The sequence below is a fragment of the Lagenorhynchus albirostris genome, chromosome 6, assembly GCF_949774975.1.
Source record: "Lagenorhynchus albirostris chromosome 6, mLagAlb1.1, whole genome shotgun sequence".
Taxonomy (NCBI): domain Eukaryota; kingdom Metazoa; phylum Chordata; class Mammalia; order Artiodactyla; family Delphinidae; genus Lagenorhynchus; species Lagenorhynchus albirostris.
In genome coordinates this window covers 39,229,015-39,256,469 of record NC_083100.1, presented here as the reverse complement: position 1 = coordinate 39,256,469, position 27,455 = coordinate 39,229,015, and the positions used below count along the sequence as shown (strand labels likewise).

Sequence of the window (27,455 nt, the reverse complement as noted above, 5' to 3'; positions counted from 1 at the left end):
AAGAAGATCTAAATAAATGGAGAGATATACTGTGTTCCTGGATTAGAAGACTTACTAAGTTGTCAATTCTTCCCAAATTTTGATCTATAGATTCTGCAGTCCTTATCGAAATCTCAGCAGAATCTTCTGTGGATATTCTAAAATTTATATTGAGAAGTAAAAACTAGACAAAACAATTTTGAAAAAGAAGAAAAAAGTTGGAAGAGAGATACTGTTCAATACCCAGTTAACAACTGCATCAAATTAATTTTCTTCAAACAACACCCTCAAGATAACATCTTTTTGATTCAAAAAGAGGACAATGTTGTGGCTTCAGTCTACAATGTTTGCTTTTGAAGATCACAGCTCCCATAGTTTCTCAAGTGGAAACTGAATTATTATAGCACCCAGCACTCCAAGTTTTGATAGTGTTTGTTTTTTTGCTATTGTCTAGAGAGGATAAATATTTGGTGCTCTTCTGTATTTTTGAAAAATACAGAGTTCTAACATGATAATACATGTTCACTGTAGTCTGCATGGAAGGATGGAATTTGGATATATAGCAGTGGAGCACACACAATTAGATAAAAACAGACAAAGAAAGGTGGGTGTTCCTCTCAGTTATTACTGTTGCTGAAATAAACCTGATTTATCTAACTCGTATAAAAATGAAAACTTAAAACATTTTTTAAAAGCAGAGTTATAGTAGATATAGGTCTGATCTACTTACCAAGTTGTTAAACAATCCCAATACTTTCCCTGTGAAATGTTTAGATAGAATCCAATTACATTTAATGTTATCACTAGCCCTTGAAATTCTGATTAGCTAAGGAAACATCAAGTGTCAGTAGCTCCAAAAGTTAATTATGTTCTAACTTGTCCAAATTTTACATATTCTTCCAGTTCCCTAAATTACTGACTCTTCCCTCAGCTGAGATAGTATGTGAAAAGCATTTAGCACAGGCTCAGGTCCTTAGTAAGTGCTCCATATTAGGTATTATCATTATCAAGCAAGTATCTCTGGGGAAGGAAGAACACACTAGCAAATAAGTACGATACTTATTTGATACTTCCAAATGATCACCTTAACCTATTTACTGAAACCTCTCAGTATAAGATTACCAAAATCATTGAAAAAAAGCCAAGAATGAAAAATGTTAATATTTCCTACTTAGTAAGGTTGCTACCATAACTTCTTGCTAATGCTTCAACACTTTTACAAACAAATAGCAAACATTTAGGGGTTATGGCTCATTAAAACCATTTTCTACCTCAATCTCTCCTGAAATGGAAGTTTGTCTTGAAAAAGATCACTGAAAGATATGGAATCTTAAAAGCAGAAATATTCATCAACAGTTCCAGCATTATTGAAATATGACTGGACCCAAAAGAAAGGGTACATTTATTTGCTAGAATATAAGAAGTATATCAGCCTCCGCTGGATAAATGGAGTTATAGGAATACATTATAGATGTCCTCCTAGGTAGAACAAAAGTATATAAATTGCAAATCAAAACAATAAAGACATAACTACTACTATGTGGGACATGACCAAGTATATTCACAATTGTTTGGGAAGATCAAAGCTTTTTTTTCTGAGAGGGAAACAATAGCAACAACAACAACAACAACAAAATTGGACTATTATTTTAGCTGAAGTTAATTGGTCCAGCTGGACAAAAGTAAAAGGTGGACTTTTTTTCTATTGAAATTTTTAAAATAAAATTTTATTATCATTAATTATTATTATTTGTACAATATTATATTTTGACTTCTACAGCACGCCCACCACCGAAGGTTTAGTTTCCATTCATTACCAGATCTTTGATCCCCTTTACCCATTTCAGCCTCCCCCCACACTCCCATCCCCTCCCCTCTGGTAAGTACTACTCTGCTCTCTGTATCTACATGTTTGCTTTGTTTTGTTTTGTTTATTATTTATCTATCTATCTATTTAATATTTCACATTGGAGCGAAAGCATACAGTATTTGTCTTTTTCCATCTGACTTATTTCACTTAGCATAACACCCTCAAGGTCCATCCATGTTGTTACGAGTGGCAAGATTTCATCTTTTTTATGGCTGAGTAGTATTTCATCTCACATATACACCACATCTTTAGCCCTTCATCTGTTGAGAGACATTTGGGTTACTTCCATATTGTTGGATAGTATAAATAATGCTGTGATGAACATGGGGATGCACATATCTTTTCTAATTAGTGTTTTTGTTTTCTTCAGATAAATACCCAGAAGTGGAATGGCTGGATCATATGGTAGTACTCTTCTTACTTTTTTGAGGAATCTCCATACTGTTCTCCATAGTGGCTGTACCAATGTACATTCCCATCAACAATATATAAGGCTTCCAAAAGATAGACTTCTAAACATTCAGAAACCTCCCATATTGTCAACGTCCAATGTGTATTCTCACATTAAACGTCTACGCAAACTGTTTGCCACCTACTTGTTAAGTATTTAAAAAACAAACTAGGTGCCATCCTAAACTTCTTAAAAGGTACTTAAACATCTGTTTTAGTTGCAAACTAATGCACATATTTATCACTTATCTAGATTCTATAATTTTTCTTCTGGATTAATGTAGATTATCAGAGCAAGAGTACCCAGTGCTTAATTTTAGTCCACCAAAGAAAAGCTTGATAATCTTGTCTCCAAATCAACAAAGTAATTAAATGTAAGTTTAGTTCCTGGGAAAGTTTGTTTTTCTGAGTATGATTTGCTTGATTGAAAAATGAGAACTGTGTGACACAGCTTTTCTTTTTTACCTTGGTTATCGCAAAGCTGTGAGCTTAATTCAGGACCCAACTGCAAGGATTAGCTTGTCTCAAGTACCTAATAGTAACTACCTCTTTAATATCCCTAGGTGGTCTTATCAGATTTTATCCTATTTTATGTTATATTCAAACTGCACATGCTTCAAATCCTTTTAGAATAGTTCAGTAAATAAATGCTATAGAAATCCATATGGCAGGATCATTTGCTGAGCAGTAAAGAAATTTGTTCACCAGAATTTTAATTTGTAGAATAATTTTCATAAATGTTACAAACAAAAAATTTAATAATATGGCTTTTACACACAGTGGTTAATTCTATTTTTAAAAATTTACAAGCCTCAACCATTTTTACTTTAAGTACCATCATATCAATTACTTTTTCAGTAGTAAAGTAACAACTACTCAAAATAGTGATGTAACACAGAACTGAACGTTTCCTGATGGTTTCCCTGTGCTATTTCTAACATGCTAAAACCTCCAAAAAGATTGGTCCAGTGATAGAAGGCCCATAGTAATGTGACCTTGAAAATAACACAATCAATGATCATCCTCACACTAGGACAGAGTGAAGTCCTTGGCTTCTAGGAGGCAACACCTTGAGGAAAGGTAAGGCTGGATGAGCCTCCAGTATCCTCCCGGCCCAATCTCCATGGGATTTATCTACTAACCAGGAGATTGCAGGAATAGCACCACTCTTTTAAAAGCCCCAATCAGCCCAGGACCCAGAAATGTACCCATATCATTTAAGGTGGTCGCACACCCAGCAGGGAATAAGACATCGCCAACACAAACCTATCCCTGCATGTTTCACTAACCTATAATAACAAAACCCTGTGTTTTATGGGAATAAAAAATTTGGACTTCACTTACTTATGGCAGGGTTTTGCTCTATTTGCTAAAAATTGATTAAAAATTAAGCAAAAGTCATCTGGGGTTTTTAGTTTGTTTACTACTGTCTCCAATGCTCAACTACTCTGACATTAATTGGAGAAGGAAGTGATTATCCATATTTAATTTAGCTAATTAGTTAAGTAATACATTTTTCAATACTATAAAAGTTTACTAGCTGTGTTAAAAAGGTACACAGATAAATAAATCCACTGACTGATAGAGATCATTTGTGAGAAATATTTTCCTTACGTTATGATGATCCCGTTATCAATAGAAAATGAGTCAGAAGGTAATCCAGCAATATTCCAGGCTCGAATTGTCACTGCTTCTCCCAGAATACTCATAAGGGAATAATCATCTGAGCAGGGGATACCTCTTCCTTTGCACAAATTTGTCCACTCCTTGATCTGGTTCTTTAAGACATACACAGAAAGATATAAAAATGAGGTTGGAGGTTACCAAATGGATACCTTGTAAACTCCTCAACTACGCTCTGAGTCTACAAAGCATTGTTGAAACTCTACCTCAAAAATGATTTGTGTTCATCGTATTTTTCAAAATAAAATCATAATTTAGAAGCTCTACTATGCATTCAAATGAAAATTATATATAATGTTAAGATAAAATTTAGATAGATCACTTACTAGTGAAATCAGAACTTTGTATCTGGAAAAAATAATTGCCAATTACGATTCCAAAGCTTCTGTTGACAAAATACATGGAGATCACCATGTTTTTCTACACATTTTCTTTAAATTATAAATATCAGCACACCTTACTACAATATTGTGGTATAAAAGTAAATCCAGTTTGAACCAGTAGGGGACACAGAAAACATTTGTGTCTGGCTCTCACATGTCCTGGGGGAAGGACCAGAGCAGGGTTATTAGGCACCAATAAGGATCAGGGCACATACTGGAGTTTTGGATACCCCACCCGGGGCACCGTTTGCTAGGATGCTCAGGAACCAGAAGCATACTTCAAGCTTAGGTTCACACTCAGAAAATCAGAAATCAAGGTCCAAATTGAGGTTATAGATCAAAGGGTTCATAAACAGTGAAAGACATGACTGGAGAGAAAATAGGTTAGAAAGGGGCAAGGAGAAGGTGGATATATGTGGTGTTGATACCAGTCCGTGGGCAAATGAGGATGCCGTGTGTACCAAGTGGAGCTAGCTGAGAGGGCATGGTGGGTACTACCGTCTCCCTCGGGTTCCTGCTGAGTAGGGTGGACCAACATTCCCTTCGGTTTGCACATGAAAGGCTATGACAGTTTGGGGACAGCTGATGATTTTCATGACCTTGATTAGCCGGTTATTCTGTAGAATGCCCCACAGCTGGGTCTGTGTGGTATTCTGTCATAAGTCAATTTAGGTTATGCACCTTTGGCAGGAATATCACAGAAATGATACTGTGTTCTTCTCATTGCATCTCATCAGTGGCACATGATTTCAAACTGTCCATTCATGGATGACATTTTTGATTAAGGCATTGTCTGCCAGGCTTCTGTCTCATAATTATATGATCTTAGGTATGATTAAAGCTTCCTTGGATGGTGGGCCATAACACAAAGACACTCCTATAGATGAGAGGCAGAACTCTTTGTTACTTACAGCTCCAAATGAGAGAAATTGATACACAGCCTCCTGATACACAGGAGGCTGCTCCTGGACACAGAGTAACAGCAAGGTGGAACTGTAGGGGGCAGTTTATAAACATCAAGCAGAGTGGGGTGGAGTTAGCTAGGCTTCCAGGGCTTCCTGATGACTGGGTCCTTTGAATAGTTCCACAGGCACCGGGAAGAAGGGGCCGTCCTTGGGTGTTAGGTATATGGGGGCCTCTGGAAGTTGGATATGTGCCTATTGTAACCCAGGACTATTAGAACCTGAAAAGGGAAGTGGTTGGCGTGAGGGCTTAGCAAACTGCCCACAGAAGGGAATTCAGAGCTGTTAACCATGATTCAAAACTGAGTTAAGACAGCACACTCACGAGTACTTAATGACTATCATCTGGGTTTTTACTTGGTTTGGTTGTTGGCACCAGGACAGATGGCACGGCTATGTAGGGTGGAGGAGAAGGCAGCATTTCCAGTTTGATTCTGGCTCCTAGTACACAGTTCCTATGGGCATGGTTTTGATTTTTCGTTGGCCTGAAGACTTTTGTGGGGAGGTCTGAAGGTTTTCTCAGATACAGCTTGATGCTGGTATGGGCATCGTAGCCAGTGATACAGGGAAGAAGTAGGGAAAATGAAAGCCATAGTTGCTGTGGAATGCTATCTATAGCTGACAGGTGTAGTATGTTATCACAGATGAACTGGCTTAGAAATTTAAGCGGCCAATTATACATCTGTAAGGGTGTAGCAGCAGAGCATAAGTGAAATGAACATGAGGGCCTCTGAACAAGCATCTCAAAATACAAGCCAAGGATCTTGGCTGGTAATCAGGCGGTAAGATAGTTGGTGGAAACGGAAAACTGACCACTAAGGGTGCCATCTTGGTGAAAGTAACTACCGCCACCAAAGCAGTTTGACTTTGATTATTGGTAGGAAAAGGTCCCTCAGAAAGTTCAAAGTAATTCAACTCCAGGGCTTGTATGTCCTTACAGCTTTGTAGGATTTTGTTTTGGAGATAGGCGTGGGCATTACGATCGAATACTGTGGGCCCGGTTATGCTAGGAGAATGGAAATTTTCTACATTTTCTTATGAGGAGTGCCAGAAACTCTACAAAGGGGTTGATGAATAATTGACAACTACTCAGACTCAAGCTTAGAGGGAGGGGATCTAGCTACTTACTGCAGCCTCTTGGTATCCAGAGACTTTGATGTTAGGAAAAAACCAAGATTGTTTTAAAGCCTTTTTGTCTTACTTGGGTTTCCCAGTAGCAGACTCTGACATGAAGATTTATCTGAAATGATTTATTAAGGAAGGGATACTAGGAGAAGCAGTATAACGACCAGGAAAAAGCCAGTAAAAGGTGAGAGATCAGCCAAAGTTCTGCACAGGTGGTTACACCTTATTCCTACAGGGGGTGTAAGTTATTCCTTGCATTTGTTCCAACCAGAGGAAGGGAGACAGACCTTCAGGCTCTCACCTCTGTCAGTCTTTCACTGAGGCCAGCCTCAGAGGGCAGTAAATTCCCAGCCAATTTTAGCTCTCCAAGCACTGCGCAAAGTGAGTTCTAAGAACCCAAGGGAAGTCTGCCAAAAAAGCCACAGGTGCTGGTTGTTGGACGTGAACGCACAGGAAACCAGGTGGGGATCTGGGCAGAGCACTGAAATTGCCACTATTACCCTTGTGCTTAGAATCGAATGGGAAACTTGATGGGGCGTAAACTGCCAGCTGCCCTGACCCAGGAGAAATAGATAAAAGAGACGATTACAGAGCAGGATTCAGAGAATGAATTCAAAGGAAGGAACAATGACGTTAGAGATTAGTTAAGTAAAAGCCTAGGTTGCTACAGTAAAGCAAGGAAGGGATAAAATTGCCTTCAAGTCTTCTTAGATGGGACGGGATAAGGTGTCCTCTTGAATCAGGGGTGGGGACAGTGCACAGAAGTTCACAGAAGGAGTTATGAGCTTTGCTTGGAGCTTGTGTCTAGTTTAGCGTTGCTTTGCTTCTGTCCATAAATTTCAAGGTCTCAGTTCAAGCCTCAATGCTTCCTTGAAGCATTTGTGTAGTGGTCTAACTGGCAGCCCCCATTCTGGTGGAAGCAGCTGACTGGAGAGTCAAGCAAGATGCAGTGTTTTGGAAGGAGTCGTCAGAGAGGGCTGGGTTGGGAGGAGTGGCCCTGGCTGGTGACTTCCAGCATGGCACTGGAATGCTCAACAGGAGCCAGTGCAGACACCCGGGGGTATGTTGGGAACCAACAGAGGAGTGTAGGAGGCTCTGCAGGTACCACTTCCATCCTTCCAAGTTGACACAGAAGAGTAGAAAGAGGGCTAAATTAGGATTCAGGTGACAACAAGTCTCATTTCTGCCCTGTCATTAACCAGCTGTGTGGTTCTGAGCAGTTTTCTTAATCTTCATAAGCCTCAGTCTCTGAAAATGTCGAGCAAACAAGTCTATGACTAGGTAAATAGTGTCATGTTAAAAGTTAATTATCTGAACTACAAGATGTCAATGCCGTAACTGCAGACAGTCATTCAGACACAAATGAAGACAGAAAGCTAAGAAGAATATGAAAGTCATGCACCAGGACAAGGGCTACCAGAACCAAAAGATAAAGACAGAAGCATGATCAATGTGAGGATTTTAAACTAGTTTGGTTAAAAGCAAACAAGCAAACCAAAACAGTGGCCACCAAGAATCAACCCTACTTCAGCGAAAGCCCTGAATTCAAGCGAAGCTCAACTGAGACCACGGGCAAAGCGAATGCTTTGTAAAACTTGATAAAGCCACACACAGAAGTGGGTTTTCATTTACTCTTTCTCTCCTCCGTTGACACCAGAAGCTATTGGCAAATGTTTCAAATTTCTCTCTTCTCTTTATTTTCACTGCCTTCTTCTCCTTTTAATTTTTCTAAATCTCTCCTCCTGCTTTGACAGGGCCATGTCCTGGGTTGTACTCCTAGAGAGAGCTGAAAAATGTGCTGGGTGTCATTGAGAAAGGGACTGAACAGTGGAACAAAAAAGCTGGGATAAGAAGTAGGGGTTAGGAGTTGGATCAAGGAGGCAGAATCCATCAAAGGGGTGGGAATTCGAAGCAGGGAACCTGGTATTTATTTTCTTAGGAAAGAAGCCACTTATCAATTGGGTTTTAGGTAGGTTCGTCTTTTCCTCCCATAAAGTTTCAGTTTCTCAAGTCATTTGGAAATGATTTATTATTGAGATTCATAGAGAGTAGTTGACTAAACACCCCCCAGCTCCCCAAAATATCCTGATACGTTTATACTTGTTTAAGAACTGAAATTTTATCATTAGAGCCTACCATTTCACATTACGTTCTAAAGTAGATCTTTTTGTTTCTAAAACAATTAGAAGAGTATTTGATATAGCACTTTTTTGGCTACCAAGCTAATTTATTGAATAATTAAAATACACAACTAGAAATCACTTGAAAACATTTTTCTCCCTCGTACTTACCAAAAAATCCAAACAAACAAAAAACCCCAAGATTAATGTTGATTGTAATGGGAGGGTCAGGAAGAGACCCTAGAGGTCGATGAGTACTCCCTACCTGTCGATAGTTAGATGTAAAGGCTCCGAGGTAAGCGACGACCCCTGAGGAAATGAGGATGTCCCCTGTCAGGTTGATGTACAGCTGCCCCAGCTCCAGAGCTGTTTGGCTCCAGCGAGTTTTCTCACCCCCAAGGCCTCCGATCAACTTTTCAGCTCGTTCTAGCTTTTTGCTACACAGGTCAACCTCAAAAATAAAAGTAAACTTTTATCAACATCTACAAGGAGAATAAGTTAAAAATTATTTAAATTTCTGCAAGATTTTACCCTCAGGGATAAATTTTTACATTACAAACACGCCTGGAATTAATTTTTTTTTAACGCTCTAAAAGAAAAATGTGCAATATCTAACTATGAAGATCGGCAAGTCCATGACCTTTTAGAACATTTTTCATAATAAAGTGTGTACTTTAATATAATTTGTGAAATTTGTAACAGATATTTATCATATAATGCAAAGAATAGCTCTATTAAAGGAAATGAGCTACCGTATGAGACACTGAAAGTTAATTAAGTAATAAAGGACATCCTCTTGCAAATATAGATGTTTCCCCTCCATTTTAATAATCTAAATGCATTTTATTTTAAATATTCTATGAATGTTTTCCCCTCATTTAACTTGTGGTTGATTTAATGATAATTTTAAAGGTTAAATGTTTAAAAGTTTTAATAATTTATGCTTACTTACAAAGCACAATTTTCAAGTTGTTAAATTGTGTCAACCTACTCAGACACTTGCAATTAACCTTAAATTAGGACATCAATCAATAGTTGACAGCCTACTTTGTGCAGAAGACTGTCAACCAAGTTTGATTATACATAATTAAGCAATGTTATTTTAAAAAAGAGGAAGGGTAATTATGAATATGGCAAACTTTGGGAAAAGCTATTTCAACCCATGCAATAGCAATATTCCAACAGAATACCTGAATTATTTTGATTAATTTGAAGTGACTTAGCATCATTATTCTTAGAAGATGACAAGATTAAGTAAAGGTTATCTTAAAGTTCAAAATGAAATAATTTACATGAACAGAGGAAGTAAATAATTGATAAAAGCAGAGACATTTAGATCATTTTGGAATAAGAATTTGTCTTATACTTTTTCTTATGCTATTAATATTTATATTAAATAAATGCTTTTAGATTAAAAGATATAAAATACTGTACCAGTTTATCTAAAGATAGGTTTAAAAAAAGCAGAAGGTATGTAATTGGTAATATTTTTGATACTTCCTAAATAAAAACCTTTCTCTCTTAATTTTCCCTCCTTTAATATCTTTTGCTTCCTAGTTTCTTTCTTCACCCATTCTTCTTTCAACAGTATTAAAATGTTGAATCAGGTCTTGGACTATAATAAAGTTGCCATCAGGAGCCACCAAGTAAAAATATTTTAGCCAAAATTTCTCTTCCAAAAGTAGATTTTTAATACACATATATGCATGCATTCAATTTACATTACCATAATTTTCCAACATTTTATTATGAAAAGTTATTTCAAACATACAACACAGTTGAAAAATGTTTACAGTGAGCAACCACATACCCATTTTTTAGTTATATTATTTAAACTAAAACTGATCACTTGGAACCCATGCCTAATAATAGGTCACATTTTTAAGATTAGCACCATGTCACATATTGCACAAATACAGAATTTGTGCACATATCCTACAGAAAGAAGCAGTCTAGTACAGTGAGAAAGAGCATAGCTATCAGAGTCAGATTGCCTGGGTTTGGATCTCAGCTTAGAAGCTGCATCGACCATGAGTAAGTTGCTTAACTTTTCCGTGCTTCAGTTACTACAAAATGGTTCAAAAAGATTACCTCCCTCAGAAAGCTTTTGTGAGAATCAATGAGATAATATACATTGCTCTCAGAACAACAGTGCCTTGCATATAAGCACGCAATAAATGTTAACTGTTATAAAATGTTTTGACTTTTTTCTGGAACATAATCAGACTCTAGCAATTAATTTTTGCAAATGGTATCACTATCTAAGAGCAATGATTTTAGTCTTAAAAACATTTTCAGTGGACACACTATGGTTCTGGGTATTGAGTTCTAATCTCAGCTCTGCCATTCACTCTTTTTTTTTAAAAAATAATTTTTATTGGAGTACAGTTGATTAACAATGTTGTGTTAGTTTCAGGTGTACAGCAAAGAAAATCAGTTATTAACTCTTATATAACCTAAGTCACTTAACATTTTGGTCCTCCATTTTCTCACTTATAATGAAGAATGATTTAAATAATCTAGCTCAGTATTCTAGTAATCTACAACAGAGCTTATTGACAATTTTCTTCTTTTTGTGGGGTAAAGAGCCAGAAGGTAAATATTTTAGGCTCTGTGGACCAAGAGGCAAGAATGAGGATATTATATAGGTACTTATATAATCATTTAATATATAATCATTTAAAAATGTCAAAACCATTATTAGCTTGTGGGCTGTACAAAAACTGACAATGGTGGACTTGGCCTGTGGTCCACTGTTTGCCAACCACTGACCAGGAAGAAAACAGGATTGCTGTGTTTGTGCCAGCATGAACATCATTTTTATTTAGAATGATTGAGGATTGGCCCATATTTGTCTGTATTATCCTATACCTGGTTTTCCAAGTCAGCCTTCTTTTGTTTATTTAGTTCGAGTGTGTCCTGAAGCTTGGCCAGCTTGTCCTGAACTTCCCGAAGCACTGACTGCTTCTTTCTGAGACCATCCATGGCAATTTTAAGCTCCCCTTCAGCTGCAGCCAGTTTTATCTTTTTGGGAGCTACTATTTTTGCCACTCTGCCAAAAGTAAAATTGGAAAATTAAATACATGTTTAATATTCTAGTGTACTTTCTGTCACTGAATTTACTTTTCTAATATCCTTACTATAACTCAAAACACATCTTCATGTATAACCTATACTGATTTCTATATTTTATATTTCATTTAGGAATCAGTCAAATCTGATCTCAGCACATAAAACATGACTATTAAAATAGATATCAAATACACATAATGTTCTCAAATAAGTAATTTTTTTACCCAAAATAAAATATTCAGTTGTCACCAATGTCAATTTCGGTGATTTTGGAAAAGGAGCATAAGCATATACATGTAAAATAGAGCAGTGTTTGTGGAAACTAGCCTAATTCGTTAAGGCTTAATTATGATGAGAAGAAGGGTATTTTATTCACATCATTTTACTCTTTCATTTTTAAAAAATTTTTTATTATTTTAAATAATTAAATGGGTTAATCTAACTATTTTATTTTCATCTCAAAATAGTTAAAATGATTTTCTGTGTGTCCACCCACTTCCTCAGTTCCCCAGCTCTTTTTTTTTCTCTTCCAGTTTTATTAAACACATCTAAGAATGACACTCCTGTCTTTATATTGTACTTTTCTCAAATTTCAGAATGTATCCCTAACTAAAACCAGCTATCTTATAAATATGTATGTTGGTAATAAAAGGGATTATTAGGAAAAAGGATGGATCTAAATTCTCTTTTATCTGGGAAATGGAATTAAGTCATGTTATATTTCTAAATAAATGATAAAACATTAAATTAAAATTTATCATTAACATAATATATCATGGTCCAAAATATACACAGCCTGTAATATATATGTACAATGATTCAAACTGTTTATGAGTTTGAAAGACATCCAGTAATAGTTCCTGTTTTGAAGAAATAACCAAAATTTTTTACTGTTTTGTATATAAGTATTTCTCATACAATCATCAAAAAAGGCTGTTTGTCTAAACAAAGAATAAATGTTAAGGGTGGTTTTCAAAATGTGGTCCAAGACATGTCCCCTCCCCTTCAGGGACTCCAAGAGGTCCTCCTTGTGCAACTAAACATCTGTGTGAGGCTGCATTTTCCTCATATACTTCAATCAAAACAATATATCCCACAACAGATTGAATGAAGAAGCAGATCTGAGAGTCCAGCTGTCTTTTAAAGCACACAGTAAAGACATGTGCAACAATATGAAACACCACCACTTTTCTCACAACTTTTTTTGAAAATGTGGATTAAAAAAAGCTACTTATGTAAACATGTGGAGTTTTTTATTGCTATTTAAAAATGAATATATTTTAAAATTCTCAGTTTTAATTTCTAATATGGTAGATAAAAAAGGTTTTGGGGTCTGCAATAATTTTTAAGAATATAAAGGGTTCCTGAGTCCAAAAAGTTGAAGTATCATTGTATCATACTATTTAGTTGGTACAGTCTTGCCTCCAGTAAATATGTCATATAACAGGCATTAGACAGGATTTTCTGAGGACCCTCTCACCTATGTAGCTCTTTCTATTATTTAAATGGCCAAACCTGAAAATAAAACACACCAGTTCATTTTCTTTTTGTTAGTACTTACTTGTCATACGAATCCATTGCTATGACCCATTTGCACAGACCTTCGGCTGCTGTGGAAGCATTTCTAATCTTTTCTGGAACAAAATCTGGATTTGGAATATAATTTTTTCTTATGATGTTCATGTAAGCTGGAGGAATATTGTCCTTGTCATATTCATGAAGTGACTGTAGAAATCGAATGTCACCAAGAAGTCTTTTGGCGGGACCCCAGAAATCCTCAATTTTTTTCCCTGAACCCGTTGGGTCAGGGATTTTGTCAGCTTTGATGCCTTTCAAGATGCATACAGCTTCCATAACAAGCTTGACACCAGCGGGAGGACTCTTCATGGATTTTATCACTGTAATGTCCTTGAAATAATAACATGCTATTATTAAAAAAGAATTGTTTACATATGACTTGTAATCGGTTCCTATTTTCAAACTAAGCCATAAGATAGAAACTCACCGTTCATTGGGTAGCAATGATGAAAGTGATAGAATTGTGTCAAGAAGTGTTGAGAAGTTTATCCCAAAGGAAAAGTTACAGACAAAAAAGAGTAACGGGAAGATACCCTATATGAGATTACTTATGACATGAAATCTACTTCAAAGACACAAGAAAGAGAGTTTTGGCTGTCACAAAGTAAGAGTTTTGTTGCTTCTGAAAAGCTATAAATGTCATAGATGCAAACAGAAAAACACAGAGAAATTATACATATGAGTGTCTCCTATAAACCAACTATATATAGTTAGCTCTTGTAAACATTTTCCTTTATATTCCTCTATATCTTTTTCATATGTATACGCTATAAACCAGTGTATATGCTGTATTTTAACCAATGGAATCATAGTATACTTAACATACACGCTGTTTTAAAATCTGTTCTATTTCAATCACAATACATAGCGAACATCCGCTCATGCTAGTAAACACATCATTTTTAATGGCTGCATAGATAGCCTTCCAATGCATAGATAAGAACCATAATTCTAATACCCTATTTGTGCCTTTTTCTCTTTTTTTACTATTACAATTGCCATATTGAATTAAAGTCTTAATGTCTTTTATTGTTTTAAAGCTTTTGACAAATACTGACAAACTGCCCTCCAGAAAGCAGAAGGGTGCCTGCTCCTTTACTACATACACCCTTAGCAACACTGGTAGGCATTCTGACAGGCCAAAGAAATTTTATTTTGATCTGTATTTCTTTAAATACAAATAAGGAATGATATGTTTATTGACACTTTGTATTCATATGTTTATTGATTATTTGTATTTCCTCCTTTGTGAATTAGTACTTCTTTATACCATTTACTATCTTATCTTAGAGCTTGTTATTGATTTATAAGAGCTTTTCACATAGAAGCATATTAATATCTTGTTTACCATACAGTTGAAAAGTTTTTCCTCAGCGTTTCTAAAGTTCTGTCCATGGTGTTTATATCAAACAAAATGTGTTGGTTTTTAGGTACTAAAATTCAGTACTTTAAAAAATTTTTATTATTTATGAAAAATACAAAAGAGAGCATATACATTATGAACAATATTGCTTACTGTTTTTTTGTTCCTGATTTCTTATACCAAAGAAATCCTAGGTTTTAGTTTACATTCCAAGATTATTAACATCTGACCTACATTTTCAACCATTTTTATAGTAATATAACTATTTATATTTAAATTTCAATCTGAAATCTATTTTGGAGTAAAGTGTGACGAAAGGATCTAACACTTTCTCCCTTACCTCATCTAAAAGTTTTGCCAAGATTCCCAACACTATTTATTTTTTAAAACTCATCTTTATCTTTCTTAATTGAAATGTTCACTTTCACACCTTAATTTTTAATGAATTTCAAAGCTTAGACATGCTATTATAAAATATAACATTATAAGCCATATTATGTATCACAAAAAACAACTGACAAACATTGACATAACACTTTATCATATATACTGTAAGGTATATTCCAATTACAAGTGTCTAAATATGAAATAGGTGCACATAGCATCAAAATATGTACTTGGGTCTTATACCCCTGTTGATTAAAGTTGCTCTGCAAAGTTCCTGAAATAACAGTTGTTGTACGGTTGTTTAGAACATTTGGAAGCTTGCTTCTTTTTCAAAATTGTCTTAGTTATGCATGTACATTTCTTTTTTTCCAGGTGAATGAGGGAATCTTTTTCCCAATTTGAAAATGATTTCAATTGCATTAAATGTGGAGACTAATTTGGAAAAACAGACTAGATTGTAGCACACAATATTAAGTACTTTCTTAAGCTATGATGATGCGTCTCCCAGCAAGCCTGTGGCTGTGCTCTTACCTGTGCAGTGAGAGTGTCAAGGGCAGCTAGAGCTGACTCTAATACGGGCAAGGCCCCTGCCAGGTCAGCATCACATTCATCTTTGATGGCTTTGGCAGCCATAGCTTGTTCATTTGCTATTGTTTCATCAGCTTTCACTATTTTTTCAGTTTTGGCAACTTCTACAGACTCCCTCTCAATGATTATCATCATTTCATCAACCTCTTTGCTAGCAACTTTTAATTGAGGTTGTAGAGCCTCTAACTCGAATTGCATTGTGGCTACTTGAGATGCAGCAGAATCCAGTTTATCCAAACCCACTTCGTACCTCTTTTTCATTTTCATTACTTCACTGAAAGCAAAGATAAAACAAGGTTAGCTGTCAGGCTCTAGCTCCTCCTTCAAGGAAAAAAATTAAGTGTTCTTGAGCTTTTCAGGCTTTTTCAAGGCATAACTAAAGAAGTGGACCTACTGTATAGCACAGGGAACTATATTCAGTATCTTATAAATAACCTATAATGGAAGAGAATCTGAAAAGTTATAAATATATATAACTGAATCGCTTTGCTTAATACCTGAAACTGACACATTGCAAATCAGGTATACTTCAACTTAAAAAAAGTGGTTTGAAAGTTTTTCACATATATTAACAATTTTGTGAAAAATATAAACTCTAGAACTTTAGATTGTGTGCAATTAAAAGTAGACAGTATGTCTAGGGATTTTTTGTATTTCCAGTACCTGACACAGTATCTAGGCATATAACAAATTCAAAAGATAAATACACTAAGTATAAGGCAAGGAACCTCCTTATACCGAGATGAATGATGTGCCTCTACAATTAGTCACCTTGGGAAGTTTATTCCAACAACATTATTGTTCCTTAAAATCTTTTTATAATCAGTTATTTTAAATAGACTTCAGTGCCCAAAATACATTATTTTGAATGCTGCTAAATGTGGCATATAATTTTAAGATGTGTTAAGTATCTTGAAATAGGAATTTTTTTATTTAAGATAAAAGTGGCCAATAGAGAATAAAGCTCAACACTTTTTTGGTGCAAAATTATTATAAGGTAATAATAATTGATTCAAAATAATGTAATATATATATATATCTTTTTTTTTTGGCGGTACGCGGGCCTCTCACTGTTGTGGCCTCTCCCGTTGTGGAGCACAGGCTCTGGACGCGCAGGCTCAGCGGCCATGGCTCACGGGCCTAACCGCTCTGCGGCATGTGGGATATTCCCAGACCGGGGCACAAACCCGTGTCCCCTGCATCGGCAGGCGGACTCTCAACCACTGCGCCACCAGGGAAGCCCAAAATAATGTAACATTTTAACATACTTTAAATTTTTATCTGCATTCATATGTGTTCTAGAGATAATTATACATTATGAGTAGAGAAAACGCTCCTTTATAATTTGTTTCATTTTAAATATTTGAGATGCCATAATGTCTCAAAATAAAAGGTGACACATTTTAGAAATTCTCTTCAAAACGTTGGTTGGAGTAGGTAACAAACCAATCTGATAATTGTCTAAAGGTGGAAGCGCACTCTTCAACTGAGTGCTTAACTGGCTTGGGCTGGAAAACTGAAAAGGCTGTCATAGGGAAAAAAAAAACATTACAAGTCAGGACATGCTACACTTTTGGCATTTGTGATTCCCTCCGAGCAAAACGTGTTACAGCAATGGGAACTGAGGAGACTGGATAGAGGATACCATATTATCTGTGAGTTTGGTTTCAGTGGAACCTTTGTGGAGCAAGCACTGGAAAGGTCTCACTCCTGCCAACATGAAGCAGTTTCAGTGTGGTGGTTCATCCCACATGATGCTTTGCTGGCTAAAACACTGGTTTCTTGGCAGGGAACCTGATAACTTGCTTCGAGGTTACAGTACTACCTGGCTATAAGGAGATCTAAAGACTTTAGCTATTAAAGGAAGAATAACTACAGGGTGGGAATTCTAGTTGAGGTAAAGGAGAACATTTCTAAAAAGAGGAAAGTAGAAAGGCCAACAAGAATATCTAAAAATGCCTAGAAAACTATTACTTTCAAACTTTCTCTAAGTTTGTATATCATTTTTATAATCTTTCTTCCAGTTAGGATGGCCTTAAATACTGTGAGCATATAATCAAACAGAAAGATGAGTGATACCCCCAAATTAATCAGACTCCCCAAGTGGTTTTGATCTCCCTGGATGGGAAAATATGGGGGGAGAAAAGCAAGATTCCATTAGGTTAAAGATCCTAAGATCTACATGGAAAGAAATAATAAAATGACAGCCAAAGAAATAGTAAAATTCAACTAAGTCGTGTAGCAGCCTTGGGTGGGACTTGCAGATTTCACTAGGCAGATGGGAAAAATACCATTGGTATGATTCAACACGGGGTGTGTGCCATGATGAATAGGAAAGTTATGACACTCCTGCTGTGGAAGGCATTACAAAAGTCACTATAAATACGGCTAAGGAGTTTCCCAGCAGTATCTAGGTAGCATCTTGGACAATACGAGAAAAGGTACTTCATCAAAATGCCTGAGATAGTGAGTTAGCCATAGGAGGATTTAGAATGAACTATAGTTAATATGCAAAAACTAATTATTTTTTTGTCAAGGAATCTGTGCACATTTGGTGTTTTAAGTATTTTTTTAATATTTAAAAGAATTTGGTCTATTAGATGAACAGATCAGCCTTGTACTCCAATATAAGTTATGTAATTGATCAACAGAGCTAATTTGTGCTTTGAAGTAAAAAAATCTCATTAAGTTTTTAGACAATAGTCAAACACTGAAAAGAACTTAAGGCTTACCATATGTATAAGTTTAACTTACTAGATTTTAGAAATTATTTAAGTACCTGGGAAAGTTTAGTTTGATAAATCAGACTTCAAGAGGGAAATAAAAATATTAAAAATTACAAATGCAATATAAAAAATTGCTTAAATTCATATAAGTTTATTGATGTTTGTATTGATGTTTTCAAATAAGAGTTTACTTAAAGAAGGAAAGCTGGTTATGTATATTGAGTGGCTGGCTCTGGGTTTCAGCTGTTCAATACCTAAAGAGAAGGTTTATTTATTATCTAATTACTTATTAAAGAAAAATTACTCCCTAGTGTTGTTTACCCAATAGCATTGTCGAAGTATCCTGGAGCCTTACCACAGCTCTGAGTGGCACACCTTCATTCCTTAAACAAATATGATTATGCATTTATCATGTGCTGGGCAATGCATCTGCACAAAAGAATAAGCCCTGTTCCCTACCCTAAAAGTGTCTGTGGAGTAAATCATTTAATGATGTAACAAAACTCACAGTATATACACATATGAAATAAATCTCTACCACATCATTGCTATGTCATTTTTGTCCACACAAATGTTTTAAAAACCACCATAGCTTACTTTGAAATAAGAAATTTTGTTTTTACCTTCTTTTCTTTTCCAACAACAGTTTGAAGGTAGAAATTAATTCAAGATAAGAGGTAGGAGTCACATAATTGTATCTTTGAAGTTCAACATAGAAGGATGTCGATAAATCTACAGCAGAAGTGTGAAAGCTTTTACACAACTCAATACAGCCATCTCGTATTTCCTCTGACATTTCAATGTCTTCCAAGAAGCGGGAGGCAACTGCCTGTAGTGCATCTTCAGGCCAGGACTGAATTTAAGATAAATGCGTTAGCACATGATCCAATTTACTGACAGGAGTTTGTTATTACTGCGGTCCTTCATGGATGGTGGAAATGCAGGGGAAAACATGAGGGATGGGGTGGGACAGACACTCATGAGGAAATTCCCCCAAGTATTTGACCCCTTATGACAGGGAGCCAGTAACTAATGTGTGCAATATTAACCCTTCATGGTTTGTTCAGGGGTTAAAGAAACTGGGCATGAGTATTGCAGGAGCAAGGAAGAGAAAAGGAACTAAATTTATAGAATGTCTATCTTTGTGCGCACTCTACTATTATTATCTTGTTTAATTCTCCCAACAATTCTGAGGTAAATGTTACTATCCTTTCCCCTAAACTCCAGAATTAGATCAACAACTACCTCTTTGATTTCTCTTATAACCATCTCAAACTCAACAAGTCTAAAACACGGTTCTTATCTCCCCCAAAATAGTTGCAGTCCTCCCCAACTTAGTCAACATCTCCACCATACACCCAGTTGCTCAAGCTAGTCATCCTTGATCCCTCTCCTCTTCCTCAATCCTACATCTATCCCAAAAGCAAGTCCTATGGGCACCATCCCTAAAATAGCTTCCAAATCTTTTCCATTCTTTCTATACCCACAACCATCATTGCAGTTCAACTCTCTGTTACCATCTTCCTGGAATTTTCCAACAGTGTCCTAAGTGGTCTCCCTGCTTCTGAGCTCTATGCAGCTGCCAGAGTGATCTTATCAAAGGCAAATTAGCTCTTTTCACACTCTCAATTTACAATCCTTCAAAGACTTCCCAGCACATTGAAAATAAAATCCGGGGCTTCCCTGGTGGCGCAGTGGTTGGGAGTCCGCCTGCCGATGCAGGGGACACGGGTTCGTGTTCTGGTCCGGGAGGATCCCACATGCCGCGGAGCGGCTGGGCCCGTGAGCCATGGCCGCTGAGCCTGCGCGTCCGGAGCCTGTGCTCCGCAACGGGAGAGGCCACAACAGTGAGAGGCCCGCGTACTACAAAAAAAATTAAAAATAATAAAATCCGAAGCCCAACTTGTAAATCTCTACCTGATCTGGCGCTTCCCACCTTTCTGACCTCAGCTCTAGGACTTCCCCCTCAGTTACTGTGCCCCTGTCACCCTGATTTTCTCTCAGGCCGTTCATTCCTTCTATGTAGCTCCTTGTCTTCACTAATTTATTCTCTTACCAGATCCTCTCAAAACTGGCACTTTTTGTCCTTCATCTTTCCTCGTAAAGGTCACTGATTCAGAAAACCTACATGCTACCCTGTATGATGAATTATTTTTCACTAATTTGCAAGTAAGTAAGCAAACTCAAGGAAAGCAGAAGCCTAGTCTATTTCATTTTCCTATTCCCCTCCAGCTTTAGGATAAGACCTGCTACAAAGCAGGAGTTCAATAAATATGTTTTTTGTGAAATAATTAATCTTAGCAGGAAATGGAGGAACAAAGGGGCTATGTAAATTCCCCAAGGTCAAAAATTCTTATGTGTTAGATCTCACTTACAGGATCTCTGCCACAACTTGCAAACTTCCTACCCCACCCCCTTGTCTGCTCTGCACTTCCTGATACTGAAATTTACTAGAAAAAGTGGTCTCTGGGGCTTTCTTCCTTTTGATGTCCTGTTGGGTTTGCTAATGGAAAGAGGCTGGAAAAAAAAAAAAGAGGTAGAGGCATTTCTACCCCTCTTCCTTTCTAGCAGAAGCTGAGCTCTAGGTTTTGGGTTCCTGTGCCTATCAGACATTCCTATTTCCACAGCTCCAAGTTCCAGTAACACTTCTTCCCCCCTATTCCCTTTTTTACCCAGCTGTAGTAATATCTTGCTACACTCCACCAGTTCCTGCCTGACCATCCCTCTCAAGTTCCTTTAATCCTGCCTACACCTCTATGAACAGTCCCCTCATTCAACTTTCCTCAGTGAGGCCTTCCAGGGTGCTCTCTGCTCCCTGTCAGGAACCTGACTGATACACAACTTTATCCTAAAACTTTCTACAATAAATTGATGTCAATGACTGTATGCACTGGCAATAAGAAGTTATTCTATTATAATGATTTTTGAATTATAATTTCATAAAATACATTATTATTGATCAGAAAATTCTGCTAAGCTACAATTTGGTGGGGGGCTCTAAAATAAGTCATGCTCATGATGGAGATTCAATATTTCTAGAAGTCTATATAAATTTACATGACAATACCTGAAACCAGTCAATGGTACAGCAGTTAACAAGAGCAGGGAACTTTCTAAGATGAATCCGAAATGCATCTCCAATTGGACTCATGGCAAGGACAACATGCAGTTGGTTGCGGCAGCGATCGATAAACATGTTGAAAAGAGCTATGGGGCTTCCATCAGTTTGTTTGGTTTTATCCCGTTGGCGATCTAAATGACGCATCTTATCACATATCTCCTGCTTCTCATCCAATGCAAAGAGATTCGGAACCTCCCCAGCATTTAGAAGATTGTTGACATCTTCTAGAAATGACTCCTTTTTAATCTGAGTATCTGTAAACAGGAAGACACCCTGCATCTCCCCTTCTGCACATTTCCTTAAGATCACTTTTAAGTCTTCATGCCACTCAGAATTATCGTAGCCCTTGGAGATTTCAACCTGGAAAACTGAAGAATCGGCCATGTGGGCAGCTAATCTGGTGACAGACTGCCTTCCACTCCCTCCAACACCAACCAGAAGAGCATGGCTGCGAGGCTGCTTCAGGATCCTGGAAATTCGGCTGATGTGCTCTATGGCAAATCGGAATAAGACAAGGTTCAGGGTTTTTTTGCTCATATTGTTGTATTCTTCTAGGTGAGCTTCTACTATCACCCGGAGAGCATCTACATCTGCAACTTCTCTGTAGTTGGTATCCTCTCTCTTGGGATCATGGAAATCACAAAACATTAAGCTGTGTAGGTCATCTTCTTCCACCACTCCATCATTATCAAAATCCAAACTTTGAAAAAGCTCATGAAAATTTTCATGCATACAGTTTTTCAAGATTTCTTGAATGTAGTTGATCAGCCAACTTCTGTCTGCATTATCCACAAGGCGATCGTAATACACTCTAAGCACCTGTATAATAATTAAAAAGCAGCTTTAAGAACTGACTCTTCTATTTTTTTAGTTTCATTTCTGTGCTCATCTCAAGTAATATAAAAGGTGCTCTCAAGAAATTTCTATGGGTTTTATTAAAGGTATATCCAAATGAGGACTGGCTCATAATAATATTCACTTTAAATATTAATTTTAACCGTATATATTTGGAATAATACATAGTTACACTGTTGTCAATAAATAAAGGTAAATTGGGGGAACTGAAGTAGATTATAGATATGCAAAGAGCATTAAAGACTACAGAAGGGAAAAAAAGACTAGAGAAGGTAAGTGACTGCATTTGCTGCTCACTCAGATATAGATAACAGAGCTGGGCACTGGTATCTAGGGTTTTGCAACTCCCTTGAAGTGATCTTTTCCTTTTCTCAGCCAGATAACATCTTGAAAATTGTTGTCAAATCTATCTATCTATCTATCTATCTATATATATATATTTTAATAAAAGTACATTTTCTAGATAAAGAGGGAATGTCTTAGGTGGAGGGCAAATTTGTCTTATTTTTGTTGTAAGTAATTGCAGAGGGCAATCTACTAAAATAAATCTCTGCTTATCTGCACATGTTGTGGGACTGCAAAAAGTAGTTAATCAGGCTTGCTACATAAAATAAGTATTTCCTTAGAGTGGTATGAATGTCCCTTGGTTGCAGTCTGTTTGGGACTGAACTATGTTCCCCCGCATATTCATATGTTGAAGTCCTAACCCCCTTAATGTGATTGTATTTGGAGAAAGGTCCATTAAGAAGATAATTAAGGTTAAATGAGTTCATATGGGTGGAGTCCTAATCCTATCCACTGCTGTCCTTACAAGGAAAGGAAGCAACACCAGAGCTCTCACTCTTTCCCTGCAGACACACAGAAGAAAGGCCATGTGAGGACATAGGGAGGCCCTCTGTGAGCCAGGAAGAGAGCCTTCACCAGAAATCCACACTGACGGCAACTTGATTTTGTATTTTTGGCCTCCAGAGGTGTGAGAAAATAAATTTCTGTTGTTTAAGCCACTCAGTCTGTGGTATTTTTGTTATGGCAGCACTAGTAGACTAATACACACAAAAACAAGTAATGCATATTTCTGTCAGCAAACTTTCTAACATTAAACCTGTCTGCATCAGCTTCTTCACCTTATAAAGTGGAAGTAGTAATACCTGCCTTACAAATCTCAGATGCATGGCAAAAATGAAATGACAACAAATGTGAAAACACTACAGAACTGAGAAATGTAATTATTGCAAACTGCCTTGGAATCAGCCTAATTGTGTTCAAGAGTAATGATTTTATGATTTCTTTCCTTCTGCTAACTTTGGGGTTTTTAAGCTCAAAATGGATTAAAGACCTAAATGTAAGGCCAGAAACTATCAAACTCTTAGAGGAAAACATAGGCAGAACACTCTATGACATAAATCACAGCAAGATCCTTTTTGACCCACCTCCTAGAGAAATGGAAATAAAAACAAAAATAAACAAATGGGACCTAATGAAACTTAAAAGCTTTTACACAGCAAAGGAAACCATAAACAAGACCAAAAGACAACCCTCAGAATGGGAGAAAATATTTGCAAATGAAGCAACCGACAAAGGATTGATCTCCAAAATTTACAAGCAGCTCATGCAGCTCAATAACAAAAAAACAAACAACCCAATCCAAAAATGGGCAGAAGACCTAAATAGACATTTCTCCAAAGAAGATATACAGACTGCCAACAAACACATGAAAGAATGCTCAACATCATTAATCATTAGAGAAATGCAAATCAAAACTACAAGGAGAAAGCAATAATACTGCAATAAAGACTAAAAAAAAAAAAAAAAACTACAATGAGATATCATCTCATACTGGTCAGAATGGCCATCATCAAAAAATCTAGAAACAATAAATGCTGGAGAGGGTGTGGAGAAAAGGGAACACTCTTGCACTGCTAGTGGGAATGTGAATTGGTACAGCCACTATGGAGAACAGTATGGAGGTTCCTTAAAAAACTACAAATAGAACTACCTAATATGACCCAGCAATCCTACTACTGGGCATATACCCTGAGAAAACCATAATTCAAAAAGAGTCATGTACTAAAATGTTCATTGCAGCTCTATTTACAATAGCCAGGAGATGGAAGCAACCTAAGTGTCCATCACCGGATGAATGGATAAAGAAGATGTGGCACATATATACAATGGAATATTACTCAGCCATAAAAAGAAAAGAAATTGAGTTATTTGTAGTGAGGTGGATGGACCTAGAGTCTGTCACACAGAGTGAAGTAAGTCAGAAAGAGAAAGACAAATATCGTATGCTAACACATATATATGGAATCTAAGAAAAAAAAAATGTCATGAAGAACCTAGGGGTAAGACCTACTAGAGAATGGACTTGAGGATATGGGGAGGGGGAAGGGTAAGCTGGGACAAAGTGAGAGAGTGGCACGGACATATATACACTACCAAACGTAAAATAGATAGCTAGTGGGAAGCAGCCGCATAGCACAGGGAGATCAGGTCGGTGCTTGTGACCACCTAGAGGGGTGGGATAGGGAGGGTGGGAGGGAGGGAGACGCAAGAGGGAAGAGATATGGGAACATATGTATATGTATAACTGATTCACTTTGTTATAAAGCAGAAACTAACACATCATTGTAAAGCAATTATACTCCAATAAAGATGTAAAAAAAAAAAAGAGTAATGATTTTAATGTTTTCACTGCTGTCTGGTTGACATAATAGTGTCATCCTTTTTTCTAACAGCAGTAGCTACACAAATGGTATGACTGAAGCCTCCCACATACTCCCCCCACCCCAGTTCAAAAGCTATTCCTCTATGGGACAACTGAGTTTCCCAACATATGACAATAGTCACTTCCTCGGATTGAGATACTGAAGACCTCCTCCTTCTTATGAGAAAAAGGAAACTAAGACAACCTCACATATTGGGCATCAGTGTCTAAGCATGAATCAAGTATATTATTATCTAGCTGCAATTTAGCAAGAACCTAAGGCAGTGTTTCTCAGGGACTGTCAACACACATGAATCTAGGGCCCCACTCTGGACCTGCTGACTTAAAAGTTTTGAGGATGGCGACTGGGAAGATCTTTTTGTTTTTCTTTTTAAAAATCTCCTTACACGAGGTACAAAAATCTTAAGTGTACACCTCCAGGAACTTTTACACATATTTACACCCAGGTGACCACCACCAAGATCAAGATATAGAACATTCTCAATACCTTAGCAAGCTCCCTCACTCTCACTTCTGCTGATACCTGCCCTCCTCTCTTCCATACAGGCGACTATTATTCCATTGCCACCCCTTATATTTTTAAAAGTTGACACATATAATTTTCCATTATAAATCTAAATCTTTGCAGGGGAAGTAATTTCTGGCATATTTATATTGTATTTGTGCTTTGAATTCATTTGCCTCAAGGTCTTGATTACAAATTGCTTTAATTGGTCCATAATTTACACATCATAAAATTCACTCTTTTAAAGCATACGATTCAATGGTTTTTGTAGAATAGTCACATAGTTGTGCAGTCATCACCACCATCTAATTCTAGATCTTTCTCATCACCCCAGAAAGAAACCCTGTACCCATTAGCACTCCCTTATTATTATCCCCACCCCATATGCCGCCACAGCCCCTGGCAACCAGTAATCTCCTTTCTGTCACTATGGATTTGCTTATTCTGGACATTTCATATAAATGGGAAAATATTATATGTGGCCTTTTGTGTCTAGCTTCTTTCACTTAGTGTAATGTTTTCTAGGTTTATCCATGTTGTAGCGTGTATCAGTATTTCTTTTTACGGCTGAATAGAGTTCCACTGTGTGTATATAAGCACACACACACACACCACATTTTGTTTGTCTATTCATCAACTAATGTGTATGAGCTGTGTCCACTTTTGGCTGTTATGAATACTTCTGCTAACACTCATGTACAAGTTTTTGTGTATACCTATGTTTTCACTTCTCTTGGGTATATAGCTAGGAGTGGAATTTCTGGGTCATATGGTAACTCTATGTTTAACATTTCGAGGAACTACCAAACTGTTTTCCAAAGCAGCTGCACCATATAACATTCCCACAAGCAATGTTATTATCCAGTTGTTTTTTTTTTTAATTACAGCCATCCTATTGGGTGTTAGGGGGTACTTCACTGTGACCTTGATTTGTATTTCCCTAATTATTAGTGATGTTAAACATTGTTTCATGTACCTATTGGCCATTTGTATATCGTCTTTGGAGAAATGTCTATTTCTCTCTCCACTTCTAAATTAGGTTATTCATCTTTCACTATTGCTTTGTAATAGTTCTTTATGTATTCTGGATATTAGATGCTCATCGGATACATGATTTGCAAATATTTTCTTCCATTCTATGGGTTGTCTTTTCACTTTCTAGATAGTGTCTTTTGAAACATGAATATTTTTAACTTTGATGAAACCCAATTTATCTATTTTTTCTTGGGTTGCTTGTGCTGAGTATCTATATTTAACAAGCAAACCAGATGTTAGGCACATTAACGATTGAGAGCAATGCAGAAACCAAAGGGAATGCAAAATAGTAAGCCAGTTTTATATCTCAAAAATCATTTAGTGAAATTATATTGGGTTGTCTAGTTTGGCAAAAGTGTGTGGAGAGGAAACAGTCACCTAAAGTACTGAAATCTTTTTGAGTAAACAGAAATAAAGCGCAGGTTAAGAGTGTTAAGCTCAATCACTTTCTATTGTTTGAGACGGTGAGAACAATGTGCCTAGCACTGTGCTCAGCACTGAGGACAAATCCGTGAGGGAAAAAAATCCTCTGCCCTCAGGAGCTGGCATGCCACCTGCGGGAGATGGACAACCAACATAACAAATGAACTGTGCAGCATGTTAGAAGGTGATACATGCTATGGAACTGCTACGGAAAGAAGAAGAATAGAGCAAGTCAAACAAGACTGGAACTGCTAGTGGGATGTGAGGCTGCAGCACTAATTAGGGTGGTCGTTGTGCCTCACAGAGAAGGAGAGATTTGATCAAAGGCAGTAGGGAGCCAGCCCAGAGGGTCAACACCTGGGGGGAGAGCATTCCAGGCAGAAAAAAGCCAGGAGGCCTGTGTTGTGGGTGAACGAAGGTGAGAGCAGGAGGTAACCTGAAAAAACTGGGGAAAGGTACACATACAAGGTCTTATGGACTGCTGGACTTTTATTCCAAATTC

General features: G+C 37.0%; 1 protein-coding gene across 1 annotated transcript in view; it reads right to left on the bottom strand.

Annotated features, from left to right (window-relative positions):
* The window catches only part of DNAH7 (dynein axonemal heavy chain 7), a 227,248-nt gene that overhangs the window by 76,364 nt on the left and 123,429 nt on the right, over positions 1 to 27,455 (bottom strand). The window contains exons 40-46 of the mRNA XM_060151173.1: positions 21,354 to 22,226; positions 18,910 to 19,139; positions 15,504 to 15,834; positions 13,206 to 13,552; positions 11,444 to 11,624; positions 8,838 to 9,023; positions 3,914 to 4,077 (exon numbers count right to left, since the gene is read on the bottom strand). Of these exons, the coding sequence (XP_060007156.1) occupies positions 3,914 to 4,077; positions 8,838 to 9,023; positions 11,444 to 11,624; positions 13,206 to 13,552; positions 15,504 to 15,834; positions 18,910 to 19,139; positions 21,354 to 22,226 (2,312 nt within the window). The remainder of the gene's footprint in view (positions 1 to 3,913; positions 4,078 to 8,837; positions 9,024 to 11,443; positions 11,625 to 13,205; positions 13,553 to 15,503; positions 15,835 to 18,909; positions 19,140 to 21,353; positions 22,227 to 27,455) is intronic.